Source organism: Arctopsyche grandis, chromosome 3 (genome assembly GCF_051622035.1).
Source record: "Arctopsyche grandis isolate Sample6627 chromosome 3, ASM5162203v2, whole genome shotgun sequence".
NCBI classification, from domain to species: domain Eukaryota; kingdom Metazoa; phylum Arthropoda; class Insecta; order Trichoptera; family Hydropsychidae; genus Arctopsyche; species Arctopsyche grandis.
In genome coordinates, this window is record NC_135357.1 from 25,265,705 (window position 1) to 25,292,716 (window position 27,012).

Consider the following 27,012-nt stretch of genomic DNA (forward strand, 5'->3'; position numbering starts at 1 on the left):
CGGTGATAGACGATGTCTCAGTATAAAGCGAGTTGGATTGAGAGTACTATTATTCAGGAAATCTTAGAAAGGTTGCTTTGTCAATATCTTATGATGCTTTTTGATTCTTTCCTCGTATTGGATGAAAATGTTCATGCGATTTTTCACGATCTATACTATGTAATTATATTGAATCTTTTCTGCTACAGTTGTGTGCAGAGAAGTTCGAGAGTTGCTTGTTAGCATTGAAATAAGGCACCGTTAAAGCTTCGTTTTATGAAAATATGGAAATTTATTTGCAATGAAATGATTTTATTAGAACATCACAATTTAAATACAAAATAATCCCGTTCAATTCAATAGTGTTTTAAATTATTGTTATTAAATATTAATATTGCTCTTTTGATGTATATCGAGTAATGTGGTAAATTAATTGTATTGAAGGCGTCAGTCGACTTTGGTTCTTACAATAAGTGGATTTTCCGACACCGTGAGAAATTTCTCAGAGGCTTTCCACTCTCGAAACGAAGTATTCAGAAATTGACTTACCGTAACGGAGAACCTAGCGCATCGCAACTCCCAAAGCCCCAAACTCTCTCCGAAAGCCTCCAAGACGGAGTTTCGCGGAAAAGGCTTTCCATTCTCTGGTCACCGATCGGAAAAATGTGCACGTGGCGTCGTTAACGTCATAGATAGTCACACCGTTAGTGGTTATAAAAATTAAAATTTTCTCTGGAGGAATTTGTAGACCGTTAAACCGCAATATTACAACTATTTTACGAGCTTTAAATTAAATTAATTGAACATCAAAAGAAAAATCGTGAAAATTATTCTCATTTTGAAATTATCAATTATTATATTACAGATTAAATTAAAAAAAATTAGTCTGTAAACTACATATATTATCTAGAAGTACTTATAATTCGTAGAAAAATTACTTTAAAATTACTGATAATAATTCTCCGATAATGTAAGTATTGAACCCGCAGTAAAGCTCGTTTGTTGCGTTAATGCTAGCCACCGAGAGGTTTCCGGGTTCGAGCCTTAGATTAACCTCGATTGAAAAAACATTTCTTTGGAACTATTTATGTAGTACTGCTGGTCAGACTTTTTTTTTTTTTGACTCCAAGTCGATCGTTTTCCATCAGAGTTTGCCAATTTATTTGATTTAATTGTTGAAACACATTGGCAAAACCATCCTATCCGCTATGTCAAAACTATTTAAATATGACTTAAAAATGTACATACATATATACATACTATACACAATTTTAATACCAGAAAGGTAAACCGTAACGACATTATAGGGGAAAAAATTCTGTGCGTACTATGATTGAGACCTACTGTAAATCAAATCAATCGAACTAATAAAACTAGTTTTATACTTAATCTAAATTGTCTTCTGCTTCATCCTGTAGATTCAATCAATTAAGCAATTAAGTGGCAGGTGTTTTGGAGTCGAAACGCATAAAATGGCAATTAAGTCGCGATAATAACAAGACATTGCCTACTGTCGAGAATGTTCTTAAATGTATTACTCCCCAATGGCATGGGGGGCAAAAATAATTTGATTCAGCGAGACTGCGAAAACTTAAAGACGACGTCTAGCTATCTATGTAGATATTTTAGAGGACATCGAAAGTCAAAGTGGTATGAGCGAAAGGGGAAAACTGTGTGCTGAGCTAAGTAGACACGGAATATGCATTCGCCGTGGGTGAATTTCTTGGCACGGTTGGGTGGAGCGATTTAGGGTGTGTACTGTGTACATATGTATGTATGTATAGAGCTTACGTTTGCTACCCCTTACGCGCTAAAACGGGGATGACTTGATAAGAAATGTAGGACTTTTCTTGTTTATAGATAAGGCACGTGGCCGTCTAGCGTATATTCCCTTGACACACTGCGCGGAAAATGTATGAGATATAGGCGAACGAGTACATGTGTACATAGATGGATCTTGAATGAAATATTGAAAACGCTCGTGTTGTTTTATCTAAAATCGAATCCTTTCACATTAAAGATTAACACATCTGAAATACCCAGCATTTTTTATTACCTAATTTATCTTTATCATTAGCCAGCAGTATGACTTAATGGTAGCGTGTATGTTTAGCAGAAAGTGTTCAGTGGGTTCGATCCGCCATACTGCTGGCTAATTTTGGGGGTATTAATGACTCCAAATCGATCGTTTCTTATCAGAGTTTGACAATTTTATCTGGTCATTGTTGAAACAGTTCCTCAAAATTGGCAAAAAATCATCTTTCTGTTGTCATCTTCTGTATTTATTGTGTGTATAATTTGTAAAAAATATGTACAAAATCTTAATCCATAGACGTCTCAATGGATTAATCCTGTAATTAATTGTTATTTCGTATTTTTCAACTTCTGGAAATACAGTGATTTATGTAATAATAAAAAAATGCTGTATTGTTTATAATTAATTGTCCAGGAAGGCGCATTGGGGTCTTCTTGTCAAGCCTTCCTGGTATATACATCTATGTAAAAATAAATAAATAAATCTTAAATTAGCTTGTCTCCGATGAGTGGTCAGGATTCATTATACATATTTACGCATGCATGATTTGTCAATTAGTTAGGTAGAGGCTTTTCAATAATAAAATATAAAGAAATCTGGTTTAGCTAGTTATTAGCGCAAAAGTTCATAATTCAATGATTTTCACAACTCATTGAATCTCGAATCTCTGAAAATTTTTTCACAAGGATGAAACCAATTGGAACAGAAATAATAGTTTTATTTATCAAAGTAATTGCATCCGTTTTCAAGATAAAATTACAAAATATACAATGTATATGTATATGAACATATAGGTACATATGTATGTTATGTGTGTTTGTATTGCAGTCAACTGAAGTATCAAATCTACATACATTTGTATGTATATACAATTAGTTGGTGTAATACATATGTTCATATGTATGTATTACACCAACTAAATAGTAGATTTGAAGAGTGGAATTCATATAAATTTCAATCCATTACGCAATAACAACTAACGTAAAACGATAGTAAATCTGTCTAGTAAAATATGGAACAATAAAATACTGTAAATACAGGTGGAAGTGTTCGAGTGGTTAAAATTAAACCCGTATATGATACGATTTCACTATTTCCAATTCGATTAATTTTCTGAACTGTTGTCATGTATGTATGTTTGTACATAATATATTATTATATGTATGTACATATCCATATCTGTTAGTATAACCAAGGTGGCGATTATTTTGAATCGTAAAAACCACTTCCATTTCATTTCAGAAACGATTTATTTTCTGGAATATTTTTTTTTATATTTGAAATAAATAGAAAGCAAAGTATAGGTTTTTAAAACTAAAACTATAGTTTTATAAGAGGAAATTAATTTTATTGATGTTTAAAAAATGCTTCACCAGGAAACTTGTGGTAATTAATTTAGCTCACCACTCTTGTGAAGTTATTTCCTTTAATATTACAAATATAATTTAATTCTATAATGTACAGTGCTTTTATGTTGCGACGGCGAATTTCACGTTTTGCACCAGTAAAAAAGGTGTAATATCTCCTCCCGAAAAAAGTCTCTTTCAATGTACTATATACATATGTATATACCCATTATATGTATAACATTTTTCATTTGTCAGTTTGAATGTGCACGTAGTTACTTATACATTTGAAATATGCCTTTGAAAAATTGTGAAATATAGATTCGCGAGATCAAAGCATTCTATTTATATAATTCCAAGAAAACACATTTATTAAGTCTGTGTGCGGAATTAAATTTATGTTATGTACATATATATAATACAAACTCTGAGCTTTAATTCTCGTATATTCTACGACAAATGATCGTGCATGCATTGAAGAGTTGCAGCGGTGCACTTACCGGTCGTTGAAAATAGGGATGAAGCGGATGGCAGTAGAAAGGACAAGAGGGTCGGGTGGAGCTTTAGGTAGTTTTGTGGGGTAGGTTGGGTAAGTTTTGCTACCGGCAAACCTGTCGTAAGGAACGTAGAAACGACAGTTTTGTTTTCTTACAAAACACAGGGCAGCCACCATGTTCTCCCTTTCGAGAGGTGGGGTTGGGGAAAAGAAAGAGTAGTAGGCGGGTTTTCTATTTGTTTGCGTTCTTGGAGTTTTGCGATTTTCGTTCCACCAGGTGTACTCCTGCCGCTTTTTCACCTGCAAACATCGATAACGTAATTGCAACGGGCGCGTCTTTATGTACAATATGTATGTTTGATGGAGGTGGTGGGTGGGCGGGTGGGTGGACGGGTGGACCAGAAGGGGTGGCTTGCTTGCTGGCGCGAGTAATGGCCGGCCCGGTTTATATATTCAGTGAAATGAAAACATTTTTCTTAAGTGCTCTCCCTATAAATTTATCGAACCAAACATTCGAGAAACGCTGGTTTAAAAATCGAAACTACATACATAGGTGACGTAGTCAGAAGAGTTTGGAAGAAATGGCATAAAGAAAATTTAAATTGACGCTTCTATATTATGTACATAATATTGGCATTTGCAATACTTTTCAATTGTTCGTTATTAAAAGGAATTAAAAAATTGATCAGCTATTGGCTACATTAAAAAGAGCCGGTAAACTCTTTGCTACCATGTGAATTTATTTTGATTATATATTAAAACCAGAATTGCTATTCCTGGAATATCATTTCCATATTTTAGAGCATTTTTTTGTATAAACTGCTCTAATATCAAAAATATATATACATTTATAGATATGTATGTACGTATACATTGAATATACGAGTATAAAATTGAATGTTTGACTGTCTGTCTGTCTGTCTCGAATAGGCTTCTAAACCACTGAACCGATTACGATGGAACTTTCAGGATTTGTTGTTTGCATGTCCGGGAAGATTACTGTGAAAAAAAAAACGGAAAAAACCTCTTAATAATAATATTTGTAATTACGATTTTATCGACGCGAAAGTATGAAGCGCCAGTGTGTAGTTAAGGAAATGTGTACGTTGGTAACCAACTTGCGCGCACGCGCGCCAATACATACATTATGTAAAACTCATACCAACCTTGCATTAGGTACCACTCATAACAATCCTACATAAATATAAAAATCATTGTTTGTCTGTCTGCCACTTATGAGTTCCTATACTTTACTATAACTTAATTTGATTATTAAGTATTAATTTGAAACTGAAACATTCACGTATCGAAACGCATCGAGAAACGGGAATTTCATGCGTTATTGTACAATGGAACTTTCAAGATGAATTGTATGTATGTCCGGAAAGCTTACTGTGAAAAAAAATCGGCCAAAAACGGGAACGGAAACGGGAAAAACGGGAATGAGTGGCATTGGGAAAAAACATCTGGCAAACAGGAAAATACATCTGGAAAACAGGAAAAAACCTCTTAATAATAATATTCGTAATTACGATTCATAATTCGTATTATCGACGCGAAAGTATGAAGCGCGATTGAGTAGTTAAAGAAATTTGTTTGTTGGCAACAACGAAAAGCAGCTGGTTTCTGATGACACGGCTTTGAAAAGACGTTGTTTGATCTCCAATCATCGCTTGAAACGCGATATACATATGTACAAGTCCGCCAACTTGAACCATTACTTGAAATGCGACGTCTGCCAACTGAAGAAAGCAAAACGGAACGGGAACAGGAACGGGAACGAGAACGGGAACGGGAAGGGGAATTGCAGGCGTTATTGTGGCATTGCAACGCATGCCAGGTTCAGCTGGTATTATATAACTAGTGTTGTGCCCGTTGATTTCAACGGGTGGTTTCAATAAGGAATTGAAACACGAATAAAAATAAAGTTATAGAAATTGAAATGACTGGTTTTGGAAAGAAATTGATGCACAAATTAGAACTTACGAAGTGATTACAAATTACGAATTACGTTTTGTGCATCGCCGACGCCCCGACGCCTTCGCCCCCAGGAAATTGAGAAAAAATTAATATTATTATATACGTAAATGTATGTACATATATTATATGAAAATATCAATACTATTTAAGCGTGTATTAAGCTCGCCCGCACACCGATACATCCACTAATGATCATACATCGCGGTACTAATATCAGAAAGTGAGGCATCGTTTATGATTTTGTGCAGTACGGTTTTCGATGGAATTGCTCGAGTGGGCGAAGGAGGGGCGCGGGGGCAGCTAGAAGCTTGGTCCGTACTGCACTCCCAACAGTGCTATACACATTTCTTGTTGCGTGCTATACACTTTTCGTCATTTCTTCTGCACCTTTTGTCTTTCTTTCTACACCTCTTACACTTTCTACACTTCCTTCTACACGTCACTCTAAGTATTTAAGATGGTATAAAAATCAAGAGAAGCTGAGCCAATGTTTTCAAGAACTTCTTAAAAATACTGATAAAACAATGACAGATTCTACAAATTTACTGAATACAATTTTTTATTTTAGTCAGAACTTTTTCACAAGTTAATGCCGCATGTAGAAATTATTTATAACCAAATGCAATCTAGTAATTTCGATGCATTTTCAATTAAATAAAACTTAAAAAGTTTTACTAATGTCATTATACAAATACGAGAAAAAATAGAAGCCAAAAATATGTGATGCATATATTATCGCACATATCATAGAAGCCAAAAATATGTGCGATGTTATTATTAAGAATATAAAAGAAAGATATACTTTTTCTAATCAATTAAAAGCTGTGAAATTATTTAATAAAGAAAATTTTGAAAAGTACTGAAAGAAAATGCCAATGAAAGATCTACTACTAACCGTTGAATCATACCCAATAAAGAAAAACTTCAAACTGAATTAGAAGTGTTTTACTCAAGGAAAGAAATGCATAGTATTAACGATTTATTAATATTTTTAAAACTTATTTTTGCAATCAATTTTTGCAAAACGGTATTTAAACTGAGCCAGAACGGTATTTTTCATCAATAAGTAGAAAAAGACATACATTTTATTTTATTTTATTTTATTTTAAAAAAAATCAATACCACAGAGACTTGACAGGTTGCCCCAAAGCGTCAATGTGATTATAATACAAATAATAAAAATCATAAAAATTATAAAAAAACATCATAAAAAATAATAAAAATCATAAATAAAAAAAAAACATAAAAAAATAATAACAATCAAGTAAAAAATATGTACACAAAATAAAAACAAAGAAATAAGATTGAAAAATTTATATCGTGCTATTTAGGATGTGTTCCACCAACTCAAAATAACTGGCATCGAAGAGGTCCAAGTAATGTGCCAGTAAGTTAAGGAGTCGAACAGCTCTCGAGAGGGGGGAGTTCATGAGCACGTTTGATTTAGCCCTAATTGGCAAAAATATATCATGTTTTCTTAAAACTCTATGATTTTCCGGGGCCCAGAATTTTAGTTTCTCCAGGATAGCGGGATTGTGAATCTCTCCTCTAAGTAATTTTACGAAATGTTTCCCAAGAAATAAATCTCTTCTCTTTGCCAGGGAGTTGAATCCCAAAGATCCCAAGACAAAGGCACTAGGGAACAGATATGGATAAAATCCAAATGTCTTCAGATATAAAAATCTAAGGAATTTGCTTTGGACTCGTTCCAACATTAGAGAGTAACGAAGTTGATAGGGAGACCATATAATGGAGCCAAACTCGAGCACACTGCGAACTAATGTACAATATAAGAGACGAATGGCAGTGAGCCCTAGTTCGGACGAATTACGGATTACGAATCCAAGGATGTTTGTTGCCCTATCACAGATATTCTCAATGTGAATGTTGAAACTCCAACTATTTTCGAAGACTATTCCCAGATCAGATATAAATAATTCTCTCTGAGAAGAGAATCATGAAATTTATACGGATATTTAATAGGAGAACGAGAACGAGAGTAAGAAATGACCCGACACTTTAGGATATTGAAGGGAAGTTTATTAACATTAGCCCATTCATAAATAGAATTCAAATACTCTTGCAAATAAAGAGCGTCAGGTAAATCAATTATTCTCTTATAGAATTTTAAGTCATCCGCATATAATAAAAATTTAGAATGGTAAATAGAAGATTGAATATCGTTGATAAATATTAGGAATAATAAAGGGCCAAGATTTGATCCTTGGGGAATCCCAGTAGTGGCAACATACTCATAAGAAAAGCAACTCCCAAACTTAACGAATTGACGTCGATCCTGTAAATAAGAAATAAAAAGACTAACAAGATTATTATTAAATCCAATAAAACTTAATTTACTAACTAAAATTTTATGATCAACTTTATCAAACGCCTTCTCAAAATCAGTATATATTACATCCATTTGATTATTACAATCCAAAGTGCTGGTTATGTCACTAGAGAAACATAACAAATTGGTAATAGCTGATCTGGCCGGACGAAAGCCATGCTGCTGATCAATGAGCGTATTTTGAAAGTGATTAAAAATGTATCTGTGTAATATTACCTCAAACATTTTGGCTGGCGCTGACAAGATAGTAATTGGTCTGTAGTTCCTTACACAAGATTTATCGTCCTTCTTATGAATAGGAGTTACTTTAGAGCATTTCCATAAATTGGGGAATGAAGAGTTCTTTAGAATTAAGTTAAAAATGAATTTTAAAGGTTCTAAGAGACTAACCTCACATCCTTTTAGGATGTAATTAGGGATGGAGTCAGGACCGGAAGAATAAATATTTTTTAATTTTAGAAAGCCATATTTCAGATCGGAAGAGTCAAGATGATTAATCGCTAAAGTGGCATATACGAGTATAAGAAACACAATGGTTCAGGAAAGATTGACGGCTTTGTCTATGCTGTCAATTGAAAAAAAATGATTATGAACAGTAAAAATTTAACGAAAAGGTGATAGATCTTTTTTCAAGGAAAAAAGACAGAAGAATCAATTTTATAATGAAATAAAATACATATAATGTTTAATTTTGATAATATTGATGTTAATAGTAAAATATAATCCAAATAAACATTTTTTTTATTTTTAATCAACCGCAGCACCCCCAGATATCTTATCCACGAGCCGCCACTGTTTATATACATATATGTATATTTACCGATAGTCGGTTTTTATATGTAGTATAATTGTCTAATGCGTGCGTGCCTGTGTACGAAGTACTCGCTGTTAAGAATATGCTCCGTCTCTCTTTCTCCTCTTGGAGTCGTATATCGTGGAAAGAGACGCGGCATATCACTTTGTTCACACGAGTGGCCAACAAAAACAAGAGATTTTTTTTTCAAAAAAATAATTAAATATTTAATTATTAATAAATTATTAATTCTGTTGATCCGAATTGCGATATTTTACCGAGTTCACAATTATGTGCACATAGGCCACTAGTTATAATAGCCACGTACTGCGCGTGTGTTGCGTGCTGCTTTGAATGTCGTTTACATACTCCGTCTCTTTTTCTTCCCTTGGAATCGTATATTGTGGAAAGAGACGGAGCGTGGTGAGTGTGCACAAAGTACATACTCACTAACCATGCTCCATCTCTCTTTCTCCCCTTGGAATCGTATATTGTGGAAAAAGACGTGGCATAGTGCGGACTTTGAGCATATCACTCCGTTTATATGATCGGCCGTCAGAAACAAAAGAAAAAAATAAAAATACGATTTTTTTTTCAAAAATATTAATTTAATTAAAAATTATCAATTGTGTCGATCTAAATTGCGAATTTTTACTGAGTGCACAAGTGAGTCCATACAGGCCACAAGTATATATTATACAATACATTTAAAAAAATGTTTCTACTGTAAACTTCCAAGTTGTATTACATTACGAATTCAAAATTGAATGCGTCATGAAAACATCAACAGAGCTAAAAGTGTAAATGCAAGGTAATGAAATGGATCTGGTTTAATTACGAAAACAAGTTTACTTCGGGAGGTACGGTACGCAAACTCCAACGTCGTACTGAAAATAAACAGCATCCCGGAAATCCAATAAAAGGACGACTTTTATGCAAACATGGAACAGAGGAAATGGGCGTAGTCTTGTTTTACAAATAAAACTTTGCATTCAATTTACTTACGGTGTAGTGCAGCAGCGACAATTAATTTCATGAATGTGGAATTCAATTAGTTGAGATTCTGATTTACGACTCGTCCTCCACGTGTAATTTAATGAACGTTAAAGCTTCAAAGCTTGCTTGACATTTGCACGTGCAACATACGGTCTTTGTTGCCGTTTCAAATGCACATATTGATATACATATGTAGATACAAATTTTATTATACAACTTTCATTATACAACCATTATACAACTTTCTTTTTATATTTTATTCTGTATGTGTGCCTATTTAAATAAAATAAATAAATAAAATAGATGTATGTATGTAGGTATTTGAACATTGATCGCATTCAGAGTCGACTCACAAATTCGGACCAGTGATTTTGGTTTCGATATTGAAGCGCTCGATTCTACACATTCATTAATCGAATTGGTATTCGATCTGCCGGAATGTTGTTATAGTTATTATGGGTCACACGTTAAGACTTTAAATATTGATGGATTGCAATTGGAATTGGTGTTCGGATAGCGTTCTGTTTATGATTGAAAGATCTGCGGTTCAAAGTTTGTGTCTGTGGCTCATTTTACCGAAGTTGGGAAACTTACCTTGATTTTTGCGCATTGCGCAATCGATGTGTTTTTTTTTAATAATATGTACCTATGTATGTATATAATAATAATTTGAAGATTGATATACGAAAAATATTTATATGTAATTGTAATTCAAAATGCATAGTTCAACCATATAAAGAAAGAATTTTTTCATATTTTGAATGTAATTTTTCATATTTCGAATAAAATATGTAAATAGGGTTTTGAGCTTCTTTACTTTATCTATGTACGTAGTAAAAATAGATGAAGTTTTTTTTTCTATTATACCTGAAATACTAACATTCAAATAAGATCATATTATAAATACTGTAAATGTATTTTTAATTTTTTTTTTGTAAACATTACAGATAAATATATTGGGTGTATATAAAAAAAATTGGTTTCATTTTCTACATATATTCTAAAATTGAATAAAAGCGACGAAAATCTAGTTTTACGCTAGTGGAAAGAGAATTTTGTCATACGTCTGTATATTCAGGTTCATTTAAGCCTCTAAAGGCATAAATATACTATTCTTATTCTATTCGCTTTATCTTTTTACTGACAGAGGAGTCGTATAATTTTATATAGACATTTCAAAAGAAACTTGGCAGACATCTTTTTGTACCGGTGAGCAGCTTTTCTCGAGTAAAATTAAAAATAAAAATAACGAAATGCGTAAAGGTTTTTGAAACGTCTTGTAGATATTACGTATATGTATGTATGTATGCTGTAACAAAGATATACAGCTTTGCGTTCGAGGCACGATTTATGAGAATTTTTTTCAATTAAATCCAGGAATTGGCCGATACGTATTGGTTTTCCAGTGAGAGCGTGCGGTCAATCCGGGCACAATGCGCTCGGCGATCATTCCCAAGGAATTAACTTAATACGTATAAATTGCGCGGGGTTAATTTAAATTTGATTTCAATGCAACTTTATAAAAGTTTGGCGTTGGATTTGACGTTATTTTTTTCTGAAAACGAGCAGTTTCAAAACTTCCAGTCTTTTAGTATGATATGAACTTTTGATTTGTTGAGACGCGTGTGGCAACGAGAATTATTCTACATAGTTCACGAAGACGACTTTGCAAAATAACATAATTAGCTAAAAAGGTAACTAATACATTTGTGCGATGAAATAATTATACTTGTGTATGTATGTGTTTTTTCATACATATTTTAATGGAGAACAATACGTTATTTATTTCTGAAAATGGTGAGTGAGCCGCGAGTGTGCTTTGCTCATTAAAGCATCGTTCAAATAAAGGTTTTGTTAAATTTAACTTTTGTTCCTGAATTCATTGTTAAATTTTGTGCGGGTTGTTTTGACCCGTGCGCAATCCAACCATTGTGACGCATTTCGGCCTCTCAAATTAATTTAATTAATTTGCACCCCATACCATTCACCATTGGGATTGATTTTACATTGTTACCCCTTTCGATACGTGTAAATACATATACATATTTGGAAATAAAATACATATAAGCTATCACTTTTGATTAAATCTTCATACTAATCAATTAGTATAATACTTTCAATCGTTGATAGTTGGGTGAAAAAATTTTGGTCGAAGTATAAAAATCGTGTTCAATTATCTTAACGACTTTTTTTTAAGTAAATTTATATTTCCTCATGATATCATTACGGGTTGCCCCCGAGTGACATCTATGGTATTAAATTCGTAGATATATAAATTTATAATTAAGAATAGGCGCTAGGGTGCTATTATCCAGGAAAGAGGGGTTGTCTCTGGTCAAATTTCTATTGTGAAACTTTTTTTGCTCTCTAGCTTTGTAGGTTGACAATAGGCAAACCCTCTTTCTTGGAAAATAGCACCCTAGCGTCTATCCTTAATTATAAATTTTGAAATCATATTCAAATAGTGGTGACATAGTGGGTAGGATGGTTTTTGCCAATTTTGATGGAGGAACCGTTTTAACAATGAAATTAGATAAATTGGCAAATTCTGATAGGAAACGATTGACTTGGAGTCACAAAAATCCAAGTGTGACCAGCAGCACTACAGATTATACTCGGAATTAATTATTTTCAATCGAGGTCAACTCTCGGTTGTTAATTTTAATGCAACCACCTAGCTATACTGCTGACTATAATTTTGAGTAGGTGTATCATTTTTTATCTTAAAAAATATTCTTCAGTACATCATAAGGTTTATCTTGATGAAACAGTTTAGTTAAAAAGATGAATTTGTTAGTAAATTAGCTATTACGTGTTAACTGGTATTTTTTTATACCAAATTCCAAGAATTTTTTTAGTTATTTTTCGACGATAACAATGTTATCTATCTTTATAATTCATTAAGACGGTTTCGTATAAAAATTGGTATATTAAATAAAGAAAAATTGAATCAACAAATTTACTGTTCTTTTCCACCACTATAAATAAGAAACCATCGAATAAAAAAAATCATATACATATAATAAGGCAAAGAATTAAATTTGTGATATGGTGCAGTAGAGAAATACAAGTTTATATAATATTATTAAAATATCACCTAGAACAGTGCTTCCCAATTACTTTCATGTCACGACCCCCTAAATCTGAAAGAATTAATTCCCGGCCCCTAAAAAAATTATTTTTCTAGTTAAAAGGTTTATTTGGCAGTAATTATTGCAATTATAATACACATATTTATATTCAGCACAAAATTATAGGAACTTGCTTAAAAACATTTTTTTTTAAATAAAAACTATACACACATGAAACAATTTAATGCGATAGATGAGGTCGCATGTTTTTACATAACAAATCGATATCGGGTTCAATGTCAGAAATGTTAACTCGCAAAGCATCTTCCAATATCTCTGTGGAAAGGCATAACCTTTGCTTATTTTTTAATATAAGTAATGACGAAAATGCTGTTTCGCATAGGTACGTAGTCGCGAAAGGAATAAGAGTTACCAGTGCTTCTTTTCCAATAGCATCGAATAATTAATTTCCAATAGGGAAGAAAATCGAATAATTAATTTTATCACTGCGGGTAACCATTTTTTCACATTTTAAATTTAAAAATGGGAATTACAAACATTTCAATCGATTTTATAATTTTAGAAATGATTTCAATTCACGCTGACAGCCAACATATATTATTTCAATTCAAGTTTATTCGAATTTAATCAAAGTAATTAAAATTTTCAACCGTTGTAAGCCATAGTCATGGCAACATAACAAGCGACAAAACGTGCATTTTCTACATTATCATTCGTGTTTACGATGCCCCGGGGTGTAGGCTGTGAATTTTCCAAGGGCCCTCAAACTGCGGGTCGTGGTTTATTTAAATGCGACCATCATGCCCCTGCTGCTTTAATATTTGAACCGCTGTTCGTTATCCGGCTCACCTGCGGGTTAATAACATCCATATTGGCTTCCTTGTAAAACACAAGCTAGACCTAATCTGAGAACACGCGTCGACATCAGATTATGACGTTTATTTATCAATATTTTAATCCGAAACATAAAACATGCCGCACACTTGACGACTCATACTTTGCGACTACATTTTACTACGCTTGTGAGCCGTGCAGGTGAATAAGGGATTCCGTGTGCACTATCTTGCGGAAATATATCCTGTTTATGTAGGTCATGAATTATCTCGTACAATGTACATACATACATATACATATGTACATACATCCTGCTTCTAACGAAGACTACTGTAGTGCTTTGATTAAGCAATTGAAATATAGTACTTTTGGTTTAATCTTCGAGTTGTTTTATCAAGTCATTGAAAAAAATTCGGGTGTGACCAACCCATGACTTTATCTATGTATTTGAGGAATATAAGAAGGTTACAAAACAAAATTCGATATTGAACTGATGACTATGATAGCGATACAAATTGAGCGCAAATGTATGGAAACTTGCACAAAACAAAAGTTCTACTTCCGGTAGTCTGATTGTGTTCAAATTTTTTTTATTACTAAAAATCACTCATAAAATATCAAGAAAATAAAAATAATTTTAAAGGTCAAAATAAAATATTGAAATATTGTTTTAAAAAAAAATACTACTTCCGGTTTACAAATTCTGACCAAAACCCTACCAGCTCTTAGTTAGTACATAAAGGATAGAAATATAAATTTTCAGCTTAATACGTTCAGGGGTGCGGACAGAGTAGTGGGCACAACATTTTTGACCTTTCTACGAGGAAAAAAATCCCACTTCCGGTTCATTAAATTAAGTAATTTTTTTTTTATTTTTACTTAAAACCACTATTTTTATTATACACAATAAATATCAAGAAGCTTAAAACAATTTAAAAGGTCAAAATAAAATAATGAAATATTGTTTTAAAAAAAAATACTATTTCCGGTTTACGAATTCTGACCAAAACCCTACCAGCTCTAAGTTAGTACACAAAGGATAGAAATATAAATTTTCAGCTTAATACGTTCAGGGATGTGGACAGAGTAGTGGGCACAACATTTTTAACCTTTCTAAGAGAAAAAAATCCCACTTCCGGTTTATAAAATTTAATAATTTTTTTTTCTTTTCATTATATTGCTACAAGAATTATACTTGAATTTTTTCGTGACGAACACACATGTTTAAAGGATCGAAAAAAATAGTGGAAGAAAAATCGAACAAGAGTAAACTGCCACTTCCGGTTGACAGATGCCTACTAAATTTTATAAATAACTTGGTATTAAGCTTAAACTTTTAGATATGAAATTTAAATTCAATAAACCAAAAAGTTTTTGAGAAAAACATAAAAAACCTCGATTCTCTAGAGTAAAAGTACTACTTTCGGTTCAGATAGAAATATTTAAAAAATTTAAGGTTATAAAAATTATTATTTTTATCATATTTAAAAAAAATTCATTCTGATTCAGTTAGTGATTTGGGAGATAATTGAATTCAAAAACTTAAAAAAAAGAGGACACCTATAAGGGGAGGTACCGTTTCCGGTCAACTTAAAAATTTGAAATAAATTTAAGTCGTGTCGATAAAAATTTCAGTAACGGATACTAAGTTTCAGTTTGATAGGACTAACGGTGTTAAAAATATCCCCAAAATACACACACACACACACACATTTTTTCTAGATCATGAAAACGTGATCAGTGATCGATTCTGAGTTCGAATCAGTCAAAATCTCGAGTTCGAATTTTCGCATGATCACAAAACTTCATCTATTGTTACTACGTACATAGATAAAGTAAAAATTGTGGTACAATTATACTTTCACATAGCTTTTATGTAAGAAAGAGGCGGTGGCGATATTTGGTTTGATTACGCATAATATTTTTCCAATATGTACGCGATATAAATTTTCTATGCTAAAATCGTCTCGTAGAGTGTAAATCTTGAAAAATTCATTAAACTGATTTTTCGACTCAGCCATAAACTGACAAATGAATGGACAAACTTTTGTCTTTATATACATACACATGTACATAGCCAGCAGTATGACTTAATGGTAGCGTGTATGTTTAGCACCAAGTCATCAGTGGGTTTGATCCGCCATACTGCTGGTTAGATTTGGGGGTATTTGTGACTCCAAATCGATCGTTTCTTATCAGAGTTTGCCAATTTTATCTGATCATTGTTGAAACGGTTCCTCAAAATTGGCAAAAAATCATTTTTCCTGTTGTCAAAAATCTGTATTTATTGTGTGTATAATTTGTAAAAATTATGTACAAAATCTAAATCCATAGACGTCTCAATGGATTAATTCTGTAATTAATTAATAAATTAATTGTTATTTCGTGTTCTTCAACTTCTGGCAATACAGTGATTTATAAAATAATAAAAAAAATGCTGCTTTGTTTGTAATTATTTGTCCAGAAAGGCACATCGGGGTCTTCCTGTCAAGCCTTCCTGGTATATATCTATGTAAAAATAAAAATAAAATAAAATGTATGTACATACATATATGTATATGTATGTATGCTAAGCTTGGGGGTTTGATGTCAACATTTTACTTTGAGTCAATACACTCAGAGTAATATGAAATGTATTATTATCCGAGTATATTCGGTACTATTATCGATGCGAGATACAAATACAAACAGCTGTGTGAGATCTGGGGTAGATCTAGAGTAATTAATATATGTGCATACATATGTATGTATATACTGGTTCAAGTAATAGATATAAATCTCAATGAGCTGGGCATGCGATTATATGATAGAATAGTTGGCAAGTTGGAATCTACATAAGAGTATCCAAGAACGTGCAAAAACTAACAAACAAGGCCATAAGTGATATGCGTAAATGAAGCAAAAAAAAAATGTGTCGGAATAGAATCTAATCCACACATTTTTAAATTAGTTGATAGTTTAAAATTAGTAAATTAAAAAAGGAATATGAGAATGTATAAAAGCGTCTAATATCAAGTGTATATGAGATGAGAGTAAAAGAAAGTGAAAGAGTAGCTTTACCATTGTTAACTAGCTGTTCACTCTGATTTGACACAAGATTCCAATGTAAATTTTAATGAGTTCGTTAATGATTATACTTCTTTAGCTTCATCTTGAAAATATTAACTAGCCCCAGGAGCGTCATTTCAGCTTTTCTCAAGGGCAAAATTTTTGACCAGTAAGTAATGAATTTCTAGGGGGGGGGGGGGGGGGTGTATTATATTAAAAAAATGAGTGAATATAAATAATCTTCTGAAAATCTTTCAAACCAAGACAAACAACAAAAGAAATATTTTGGGAAAAATAGACGTGTTTATACTTGACAGTGGTTCTTAAGAATTTCAATATTCTATTTTTTTTGGTTTAGTATTTTAATTAAAATTCATAACAATACATTAAACAACGTGGATAGTTTTTTCAAATCTGGGGGGGGGGAGGGGTTTGGATGAATACCTCAGCCCCAACCGAAATGACGCCCCTGGCTAGCCTCCATATGTTGGTAAGGTATCAAAGCGGATAAGATCACAATTTTTTGACGGGCAGGAATGTCACTGAACTAACAGAATGAAAAAGAGAAGCATGTTTGAGAAATGTTAATGATTCTGTAACGTAGAGATTAGGTGATTGGTTTATCAGCACTAATTACCTGATCGCACGATTGCGTCAAAAAATGCCCCAGCGTATTAACGAACCATATGCAACAGTCAATAAGGGCATGCGACCCATCAACCAATGATCTCTCTGTGCTGAGAGATATCATTGGTTGATGGTACACTGCGGCGAATTCGGCAGATTTGTTCCGTACTTCATTCGGAGTTCTACTTCTATCACTATTCACTGTGTATTTCACTTCCATCTTAGATATCCCTCTTCAAGTCCACGCTACAATACTATACATTTATAGATGACCTTAGTGGAAAAGTCCTTAAGTACTGTTTAATTTCCGTAACAAGTAAAATTAGTTAGACAACGTAAGGCTGAATGAAGTAGTAAGTACTTATCGAACTAAAGTCACCTTCATTCTGGAGAATATTGTAGGTTGTAAGTAGCGTGGCCTTCAAACGTTTTTTCCTTAACAAAAATTTCATAAGTTTATTTAAATTATCGTTTCAATAATGCAAATAAAATAATTTTACGACGCCAATTGTAGGAATTTACCTAAACTAATTAAGGAACCGATAAATAGTCTGAATGAGTAGGAAGAAAGTTGGAGATCTAGAGTATTGGCGTAAGCGAGGAGCAATCTCGCGTGAAAAACGGGGGTACTTTTCCACCGGAAAATGCGGCTCAGTGGCCGTTAAAGCGAAGCTGCCTCAATCGGAAGTCGCTGTTCAAATGGCGCCACATAAATTGAAAGAGGCTGGCTCCTTGCTTGGATCTCGATTTATAAGTCTCGCAGGCAGTGGTTGGCAACCGTTTTCGAGTCTTGTCGTCGGTTAACGAAGTGTTCGCGAGCCAAGTGGAGCATGACCCGCATCTCGGTTGGAAAATTGGATTTTCGTGCCGAAAGGTCAGAAGGCTCGCAGTGCAATACCGAATGCATAAACCATAAGCAATATGTACGGTTTGTTGTGAAAATTTTATAAATAAATAAAATCCGCGATAAAATCCAGATACATACAATTGGACTAAATTTCGTTTTAGGGTAAACAGAATTCTGGAGCTTTGTTTTACATTTATCGGAATCAAAGTTGAAATTCGAGTCAAGTATTTTTCATGATTTTTAATTTCAGTACATTTTCATGATTTTTAATTTCACAACTGTCTATATAATACATTTTCAAACTAAAATGCTTGGGAACTATCGAAGTGAAAATTCGACCATGCTAAAATTCGACAAATTTTATTTATCCCATTTGTATTAATATTCTTGGCGTTATTAGGTTATAAAAACAAAATTTCTGCGTGCTTTTGTACTTATTGATTTTATCTAGACTCTGTTATTATGTATATACTTCAAATACATATATAAGATAGCATCATTGTTCACTCTCGTTTTCCATTTAATAATCTCAACAAGATGGAGAAATAATATTAATGGTTACTTAAGACGATAACAATGTATTTTGTGCAAAGTATACATATGTATATACATATTATGAAATGTACCAGCTTGGTAGTATGTAAATATATGATTTTATAAATCCTTACACCAGAAATGTCATTTATTTTTAATTTAGAATGTGTTGAAATCCAAAAACAAATAAATTTGTCGATCAATAATGTTGATATTGTATCGTGGAAACATGAGAGAGAGTATACATGGGTATTCATGGGTAAGTGCATTCGTGGGTGAAAAATAGAGACCCCGGATTAGGCTAACGGAACTCAGTAAGTGCCTGAACAAAGGATACGCAGAAGTTCTCACTAACCTGGGCGAGTGCGTGCGTAAACAATACATGTACTCGCCAGGGTAGACCTTTAATTGCCTAGACAATAGACACATTGATGGATATGGAAAGCTGTGCTGGGCAACTTGTCCTTTATAAATAGGTACACACGGTAGATCAGATTATTCTGGAGTGAGTGGTGGATCCGTGTGGACCTCTTGAATAGTTGAATAAATGTTGTGAAGCAACTTTGGCCTTTCATTTGGATGAAAAAAATGAGTAGAAGATAAAATTTTTATAGTTTTACAAATATTTTAAGCATTCTTAAATAAACGTAGCAAATATTTTCACAAGAATCATGTGATATATTTAGCTTCGCTGTCAGTCCTTTAAAAAATAAATCGATTTTGAAAATGATAACTTTCAACTAGTTCGAAAATTATCTCGAAATGGAATATCTCGAATATTCACATATAGTTTACTGTTAATTAATCATACCTTAGGACTGATGTAGTAAAAGAATTCATACGAATATACGGATCGATGCAGGATGTCAGCGGGTAATCCTTCAGGACGGAAGACGACATCATCCGGTGACAACATTTACAAGATATTAAAAAGGGGAATGCCGACGCGGCATTTATGCAAATGTCACGAATGCGACATGAAATCCCACATTTTTATCACGCGAACAAATAAAAAATGATGAGAAAGAATTTTACGTGAAACTTTTAGTATAAATTTTGCCACAATTGTATCAACAGATATAATGATATTAGTATTTGTATGTTTACTTGTCGGCCATAAGCAGTATATCATGTATTCCGTTTGAATATACAAACGTTCACAATATGCACTGATTAGCCAAACTTTATCGCCAAAAAGAGGTCGGTTGGTCTTGTTATGTTATTTATCATACTAGACAGGTTTGTGAAGCTATTTATAAACTATTAGATGATTCAATAGATCGCGCATTAATTGATTGCAATTATTTACAAACATATAAATTTTATTTATTTAAATTTTACGATACGTATAGATAAAGCCAATTTAGCTCTTTTGAAATATTTCAATTGAGTTAGTTTTAAGAGTAAAATGTATATCAATAATCCACAAACACTTAAAATAATACATTCGAGCTACCATTGATCCATTTTTATGGGAAAACGATCATTTGTATGTATTTTTGGTGATCGTCTATAATGAATGGACTAATATTTAATTTCACACATTATCATAAATTAAACTTTCTGATACAAGATTTTTGATTTTCACTCATATAGTGGCTATTTTATTTAAGAAAAATTTTCACGCTAACTGTTTGATCACCTGCTATAATATACATTTCATAGAAGTGTATTTATTATAAATTCAAAATTGAACATAGCAAAATCGATTACCGGGAATAAATTAATGAAGTGAACATTTAAACAAAATTGCAAAATGGAGTAGTCGCGTATTGCCTACTTCAATTTAAATCGATATGAATTGACTAGATATAAACATTAGTAAAATATGTTTAATTATCGAGATCAATTGTTGAGAGATGAAAGATTAAATATTTAAATAATGTTTTACAAATATTTTTTTAATTCGTATATTTTAATTGAAATATTTCATTACATTTTAGTATGCAATCCTAATTGGATGTGAAATATAAGTATGTAAGAGATTTCAAATACGATGGCTTTGTTATCGGATGTTACTGTATGGAAAACGAACGATGCCGTTATCCAGCTGCGAATCCTTATTATAAAAGCTATCCTTGTGCGGATATTTCTCGGTTTATTTTTATCCGATAGTTTCGTACAATATCGACGGAGCAGATTCGCGCGCGGGGCCGTTAACGGCGCCGTTATTCGACGATAACGGCGATCCGTTTCGTTTTCGGGGCCGATTTCTTTATTGGGTTATAAACGGAACAAAGGTCGCCATCGGAAGAACTTCCGGTACGCGAGAGCCAGGATAAATCTTCGCTCGGTCGGACGGTCTATTATGACGGTGCTTTCGTCGACGAAAGTTTGCCCTTTAACGGCCCGATTCGAAACAAAAGCGAAGAATTTACCACCCCCTGACTAATTTGTGATTTTCGGTAAAGTCTCGTTAGTGCGGATCGTCGAACGTGAATACATAATTAGCAATGACACGGACCGAGCTCTCATTGAAAATGGCTGGCACTGAATTAAGTGGTGGATTAGGTTTTATGTGAGTGTAGGACAGTAGCTGGGATGCACTGAAACTGTTTTCCGAATAACGAAGACGTTTGTATATGTACATTGGTTTTATTGAGGTCTTACTCGTAGTGGGGAAGTAAGTGCATACGTGCATTTCTACTTGAGAGCACCCAGAGACTATCTAATGAAACTTACTAAGTCACATTAAACAATTGCTTTGATTCTTTTATCTCTTATCCGATCGTTTTTTATTAAATTGAACGTCACAGAATCTAAGACTCAAAAAAAAAACATACATACATACATACATACAAACAAAGTCTTTTTCGAAATTATATATTAGATATAGCTGAACCCGGCATGCGTTGCCACAATAATTCCCGTTCCCGTAACATGCGATTCCCGTTCCCATTCCCGTTCTCGTTCCCGTTCCAGTTCCCATTCCCGTTCCCGTTTCCATTCTCGTTCTCGTTCCCATTTGTCGGAAAAACGCAGGCAGCGAACACGCCAGTTGGAATATATCGCAACTGAAGATACACTTCGATTGTAACATACATATGTATACATAGAGATGCACAATGCACACTGTGTAATAATTCTCGATGGTAAAAATTTATGATATATCCGTTTTACATTTTCAAACTAATTATATGAGAAATCCGAGGCCTCCTAAGACTGAATAAATACAACAAATTTGTTTTTGGAGCAACTAATGGGGATAATAATAATACATCTATATATGTATGTATGTACTAGGGTTTCTGATCCGGGACAGACATTCCCGGGAATTCACGGAATTATTGTTGTCCCGTGTCGCGGGAATTTTTATCTCGAATCCCGGGAATTGCATTTAAAAAATTCTTTTAAACATACAACATTTTCACGACTGCATGAAGGGAAATAATAAATCAAATACACAAAGAATCGTAAAATATTCTCAAAAATTAAAATCGAAGAAAGAAGAAGACTAAAACTGATTTTTTTAATATAAAATTTAAATAATTCTGATTTTATACCGAACAAATATTTTTTAAATGTTGTAATAAAAGCGAATGTATATCCAGGGGAGGCGCCAAAACTTTTTAATAAAAAAATAATTTTCATACCATAATATCTACAAATAAATAAAACTTCATATCGTAGCTTAACAGTAAAAATTCAATGCATGAATGTATATTTTTATGAAGTAGCTATAGGCTCCTGGCTATTAGTATGATAAAAGATTGACAAGAGTTCATCATCTTTGGCATTTTTATGATAATTAATTAAATGTACATATGTATGTCGTCCGTCGTCTCTGAGCTACTAAAATAATGCTACAGTTGTTCCAAAATCGTTATTTAAAAAAAATCAATTTGTTCTTCTAATAATCATTTTGAAACAGAATATTCAAATTTGGAATAATTTAAGCGTAAATTTAGAAACATTGACGCACATTTGCACCAACCTTCCATTGAAATGGAAGTCGTCAAAGTCGATTCTGATTGGCAGGATTGGTCAAAGACGTTTGTGATTGGTCGGTCGTTAAATAATATAATTTTTTTTATATAACGAGATTTTTTTCATGATTTTCATTTCATTTCCATTTACTGAGCGAAGCCGGGTAGCACCACTAGTTATCTATAAATAAGATATACTTGGAATAATCTTTCGAATTTATGTTTACCCCTTTTATACGAGGACGAAATAAATAAATGAAGGTTGAAAAATTGCCGAGTTGGCAATGTAAAATTTTATTTTGATATATGTATTTAAGGTTTACGTGGTATATAACTAAAAATCGCGAGTCGTTTTTTTCCCCCGGAAAATATCGTGTAACACAGAAACGGAAGAGAAACCAGCGTAATACACCTAATCCCCAAACCGTAAATTCAAATGTTTTATTTTTTTTTGTTTGATATTTTTTTGTCTTGTCGGAGATTTACGACAGTGAAATGTCGCTTGTTAGACGAATGGTGGGAATTCTTCGCGAATCAAATAAAACCGAAAAAGACACGATCGTTCACACTATAAGGATTTGCGGGATTCAGCTCTCATCTGTCTTCACACACGTGTATAACGCGAAAACTCACTCTACTCATTTTCCACACACGTTTGTATATATAGGTACATATCTGCACAGGAAAAAAGTGAGCCAAGTTAAATTAATAAATGAAAGTGAAAAAAGCATTTTCACCATCATTTAAGTAGGTTGTGAAGGGACGGTAGAAAACCACGCTTGGATAGCTAGTTCGATCTGACACAAGATGCTGATGTAAGTTTAAATGACTTCGTTGGCGATTAAATTGATTGTCTAGTTTCATGTCGGAGACATTAGCAGCGAGCAACAGATCAGCATACCAGCTTAGAGATTAGACTTATTATTATCAGCGTAGATCAATGGCTTGCTTGTAATTCTTTTAATAGCGTGGTCACGAGTTCAATCTCTGGCTCTGCTGCTGGCCAAACCTTGGATATGTGATTCCAAAGTCGATCGTTTCCTATCAAAGTTTGCCAAATCATCTGATTTCATTGAAACGGTTCAAACAAATTGGCAACCCTGTCCCGTTTCTAACAAAATTTGAATTTACAGCATCTTGGATTCGCTGGTTTATAAAATGCTGCAAAAATGAAAATTTATCAAAATTTCTACATATAAGTTTCTTTGATGCTTTGTAAAATTTCTCTATTAATTGTTTTTTAATGTTAATAATTGGCCAGGAAAGTCCATTGGGGCTTACTTGTTAGGCTTTAGACTAAATATATATTCATATGTACCTATATGCATATGTATGTATATATGAAAATTAGCTTATGTGCTTATTATGTACAATGTTAACACACCCTCGTATGTCAGTAAAACATCAAAACGACCTAAAGAGTAGAAGTGGTTCAAAATCAGATCACAAATTTTTGACGGGCAGGAATGTCATGGAACTAAAAGAGCGTAGCTAATGAAAAAGTGTTTCTGTAAAAAGCTCATAAAAAGTCTTCAAAGTTTACTGAATTTCATAATTATCTAAAATTCACTACTTCTAATTCTATTCTAATTAATTAGTATCGTTGAACTCGTTTGAAAGTAAATCTGATATTTTTTCGAATTTTAATATGGAAATACATAGTATGGGATTTAATTTAATTAATTATAAAAGCCTTATAAAAAATAAACATGAAATTTCAGTTCATTAAACCAAAAGGTTTCTGAGAAAAATATAAAAAACCTCGATTCTCTAGAGTAAAAGTACTACTTCCAGTTCAGATAAATATATTCAAAAAATATAAGGTTATAAAGATTATAATTTCCATTACAAGTTAAAAAACTTTAGTCCGATTCAGTTAGCGGTTTGGAGGATAATTTAATACAAAAACTTAAAAAAGGAGGACACCTATATATAAGGGGAGGTACCATTTCCGGTCAACTTAAAATTTTGAAAAAAAAATACGTCATTTAGATAAAAATTTCAGTAACTAATACCAAGTTTCAGTTCTGTAGGACTAAAAGTGTTCTCAAAATCACCAAAATGCACAGACACACACATTCATATTTTTTCTAGATCATGAAAACGTGATCAGTGATCGATTCTGAGTTCAAATCAATCAAAATCTCGAGTTCGAATTTTTGTATGATTAAAAAACTCCATCTTTTGTTACTACATTAAAAATATTGTATTTAACACAATATTACTTAAGATCATTATATGTATTATGTTCATATATTGTGATACCTATTTAAAAGTTTCGAAGGAAGTGTACATATGCATTTTTATCATTTGCTGTTGTGATGCAAACAAATCTTTTGGGCCTTTCGTCTATGTATAATACATATGTCATCTGCACAAATATTTATTTCGAATAAATACGAATATTAACTCTTGTTTATAAGATAGTTACATAGGAATAAATAGCTTCCTTTTAAAATTTCAATTATTTTGTGGTACTTCTGTGAAATGTTATATAATAAAACATTTTATTTGCAACGTAAATTTTATTCGTTTATGTACATATGTTCATATATGTAAAAGAGTATTGTTTTATACATACATACATATGTCTGAATATTTGCTTATAAAGTTATACCTGTTTAGATAAATGCATCGTATTAAATATTCAGCCCTATTTTCTTTAAGACTCAACGGACTTAGTTCACTTTTGAACAGCACAAACCGTCGAGATCAATGTCGAAAACCGAATTACGTTTTCTTTTTAACAATTTCACTTACAAAATGTCCTTTATATGTTCGGCAAAGTCACGCGATTCGAAGTGGTCTAATGTTGAAGCATCAATTCATGGGATTATTTACAGTGAAAAAAGATCTTTTAGTCGCATCTTCACATTCTTACTACACTTACACACAACCATTCGAAAACATTTCACCCAATTTAGCTATGAATGTATATAAAGCTAATATATTGATTTTTGTTAACAGGTATACAATTCTTGAACGACTGTCCTCGAGAGTCCAACATTCCTGTTTACATGATCGTCGGTGGGGCTTTAGGTGGTATAAAATTGGGATGTCTACTGTGGGGTCAACTGGCTGGTATTCCTCGCTCTCCGAAATCTATAGGACCAAGATTGGCCTCGTTGGGTTTGACAATACTACTTTTGGCTTGGTTTGCTCTCGGAAACTATTGGATCCTCCGTGTCAAATGGCCGGACTTTCATCAACAGCTCTTCGAACCGAACCGCTGGTGTCACAAGACTCTATACACGTTCGCTATAGTCCACTTGGTCATAGTGTATTCTGTCTTCGCCATTATGATATTAGTGATATTAATACTGGCTGCTTGTCAGCTATTCGGATGTCCTTGGCTCGGACCTTCCAGGTTCAAGTAGCATCGCAGGAGCATGGTCTTGGAGATGTGGCACAAGACCGTCAACGACACCTTGGATACTTCCACAACCAGGGTTATCGGAGAGAAATGATTGTCGATCGATATGGAAATGGTGCTGCCTCGTACGAGGATAGACAGGCTCAAGAACGGATTAGGGCTCAAGATGAAGAACAAGTGCGCCAGCAATAAAAGCAAGTGTCTCAAACACGTGCACTTTGATCTGGTCACCGAGAAAATTTATTATTGATTGATCCGCACACGATAAACAACCCATCCATATAGTTTTCGTCTCATGTCCAACGAATAATATGTAAATTAATTCAATGGTGTTTTGTAATAAATATACACATGTATAATATTATAGCCGCGATAATAAATGTTATATGATAAGCTAAAAAAAAAGAAAAAATAATCTATTTATTATTAGAAGACGAAGAAACAGCTTTGAAAATTTGATATACATACTTTCAATTTCATATACGCATAGTAAATATTAAATAAAAAAAAACTTAAGAATGTAATGTAAGTGAAAATGATATATGTATATTTATTTGGTTCTGAACATTCTACATACATATATAGCTTCAAAATGTATTTTTAACTTATCAGGGTTAATCGGGAACACTTCTGGGAATTATCATTATGAATTTTTTTCTGACAAAAACTCTTCATTAGTGAATAGATATTATAACTGTCATACATACATATACACAAAATCGTTAATCTTCATTTTCACATACATATCACATGTGT

The 27,012-nt window shown here is 32.9% G+C and overlaps 1 protein-coding gene across 1 annotated transcript in view; it reads left to right on the forward strand.

Annotated features, from left to right (window-relative positions):
- Nucleotides 1-26,754, forward strand: part of LOC143923237 (uncharacterized) — an 87,078-nt gene extending 60,324 nt beyond the window's left edge. The window contains exon 6 of the mRNA XM_077446817.1: nt 25,851-26,754. Within this exon, the coding sequence (XP_077302943.1) occupies nt 25,851-26,260 (410 nt within the window). The 3' untranslated portion in view covers nt 26,261-26,754. The remainder of the gene's footprint in view (nt 1-25,850) is intronic.
- Nucleotides 26,755-27,012: the final 258 nt, after the last annotated feature.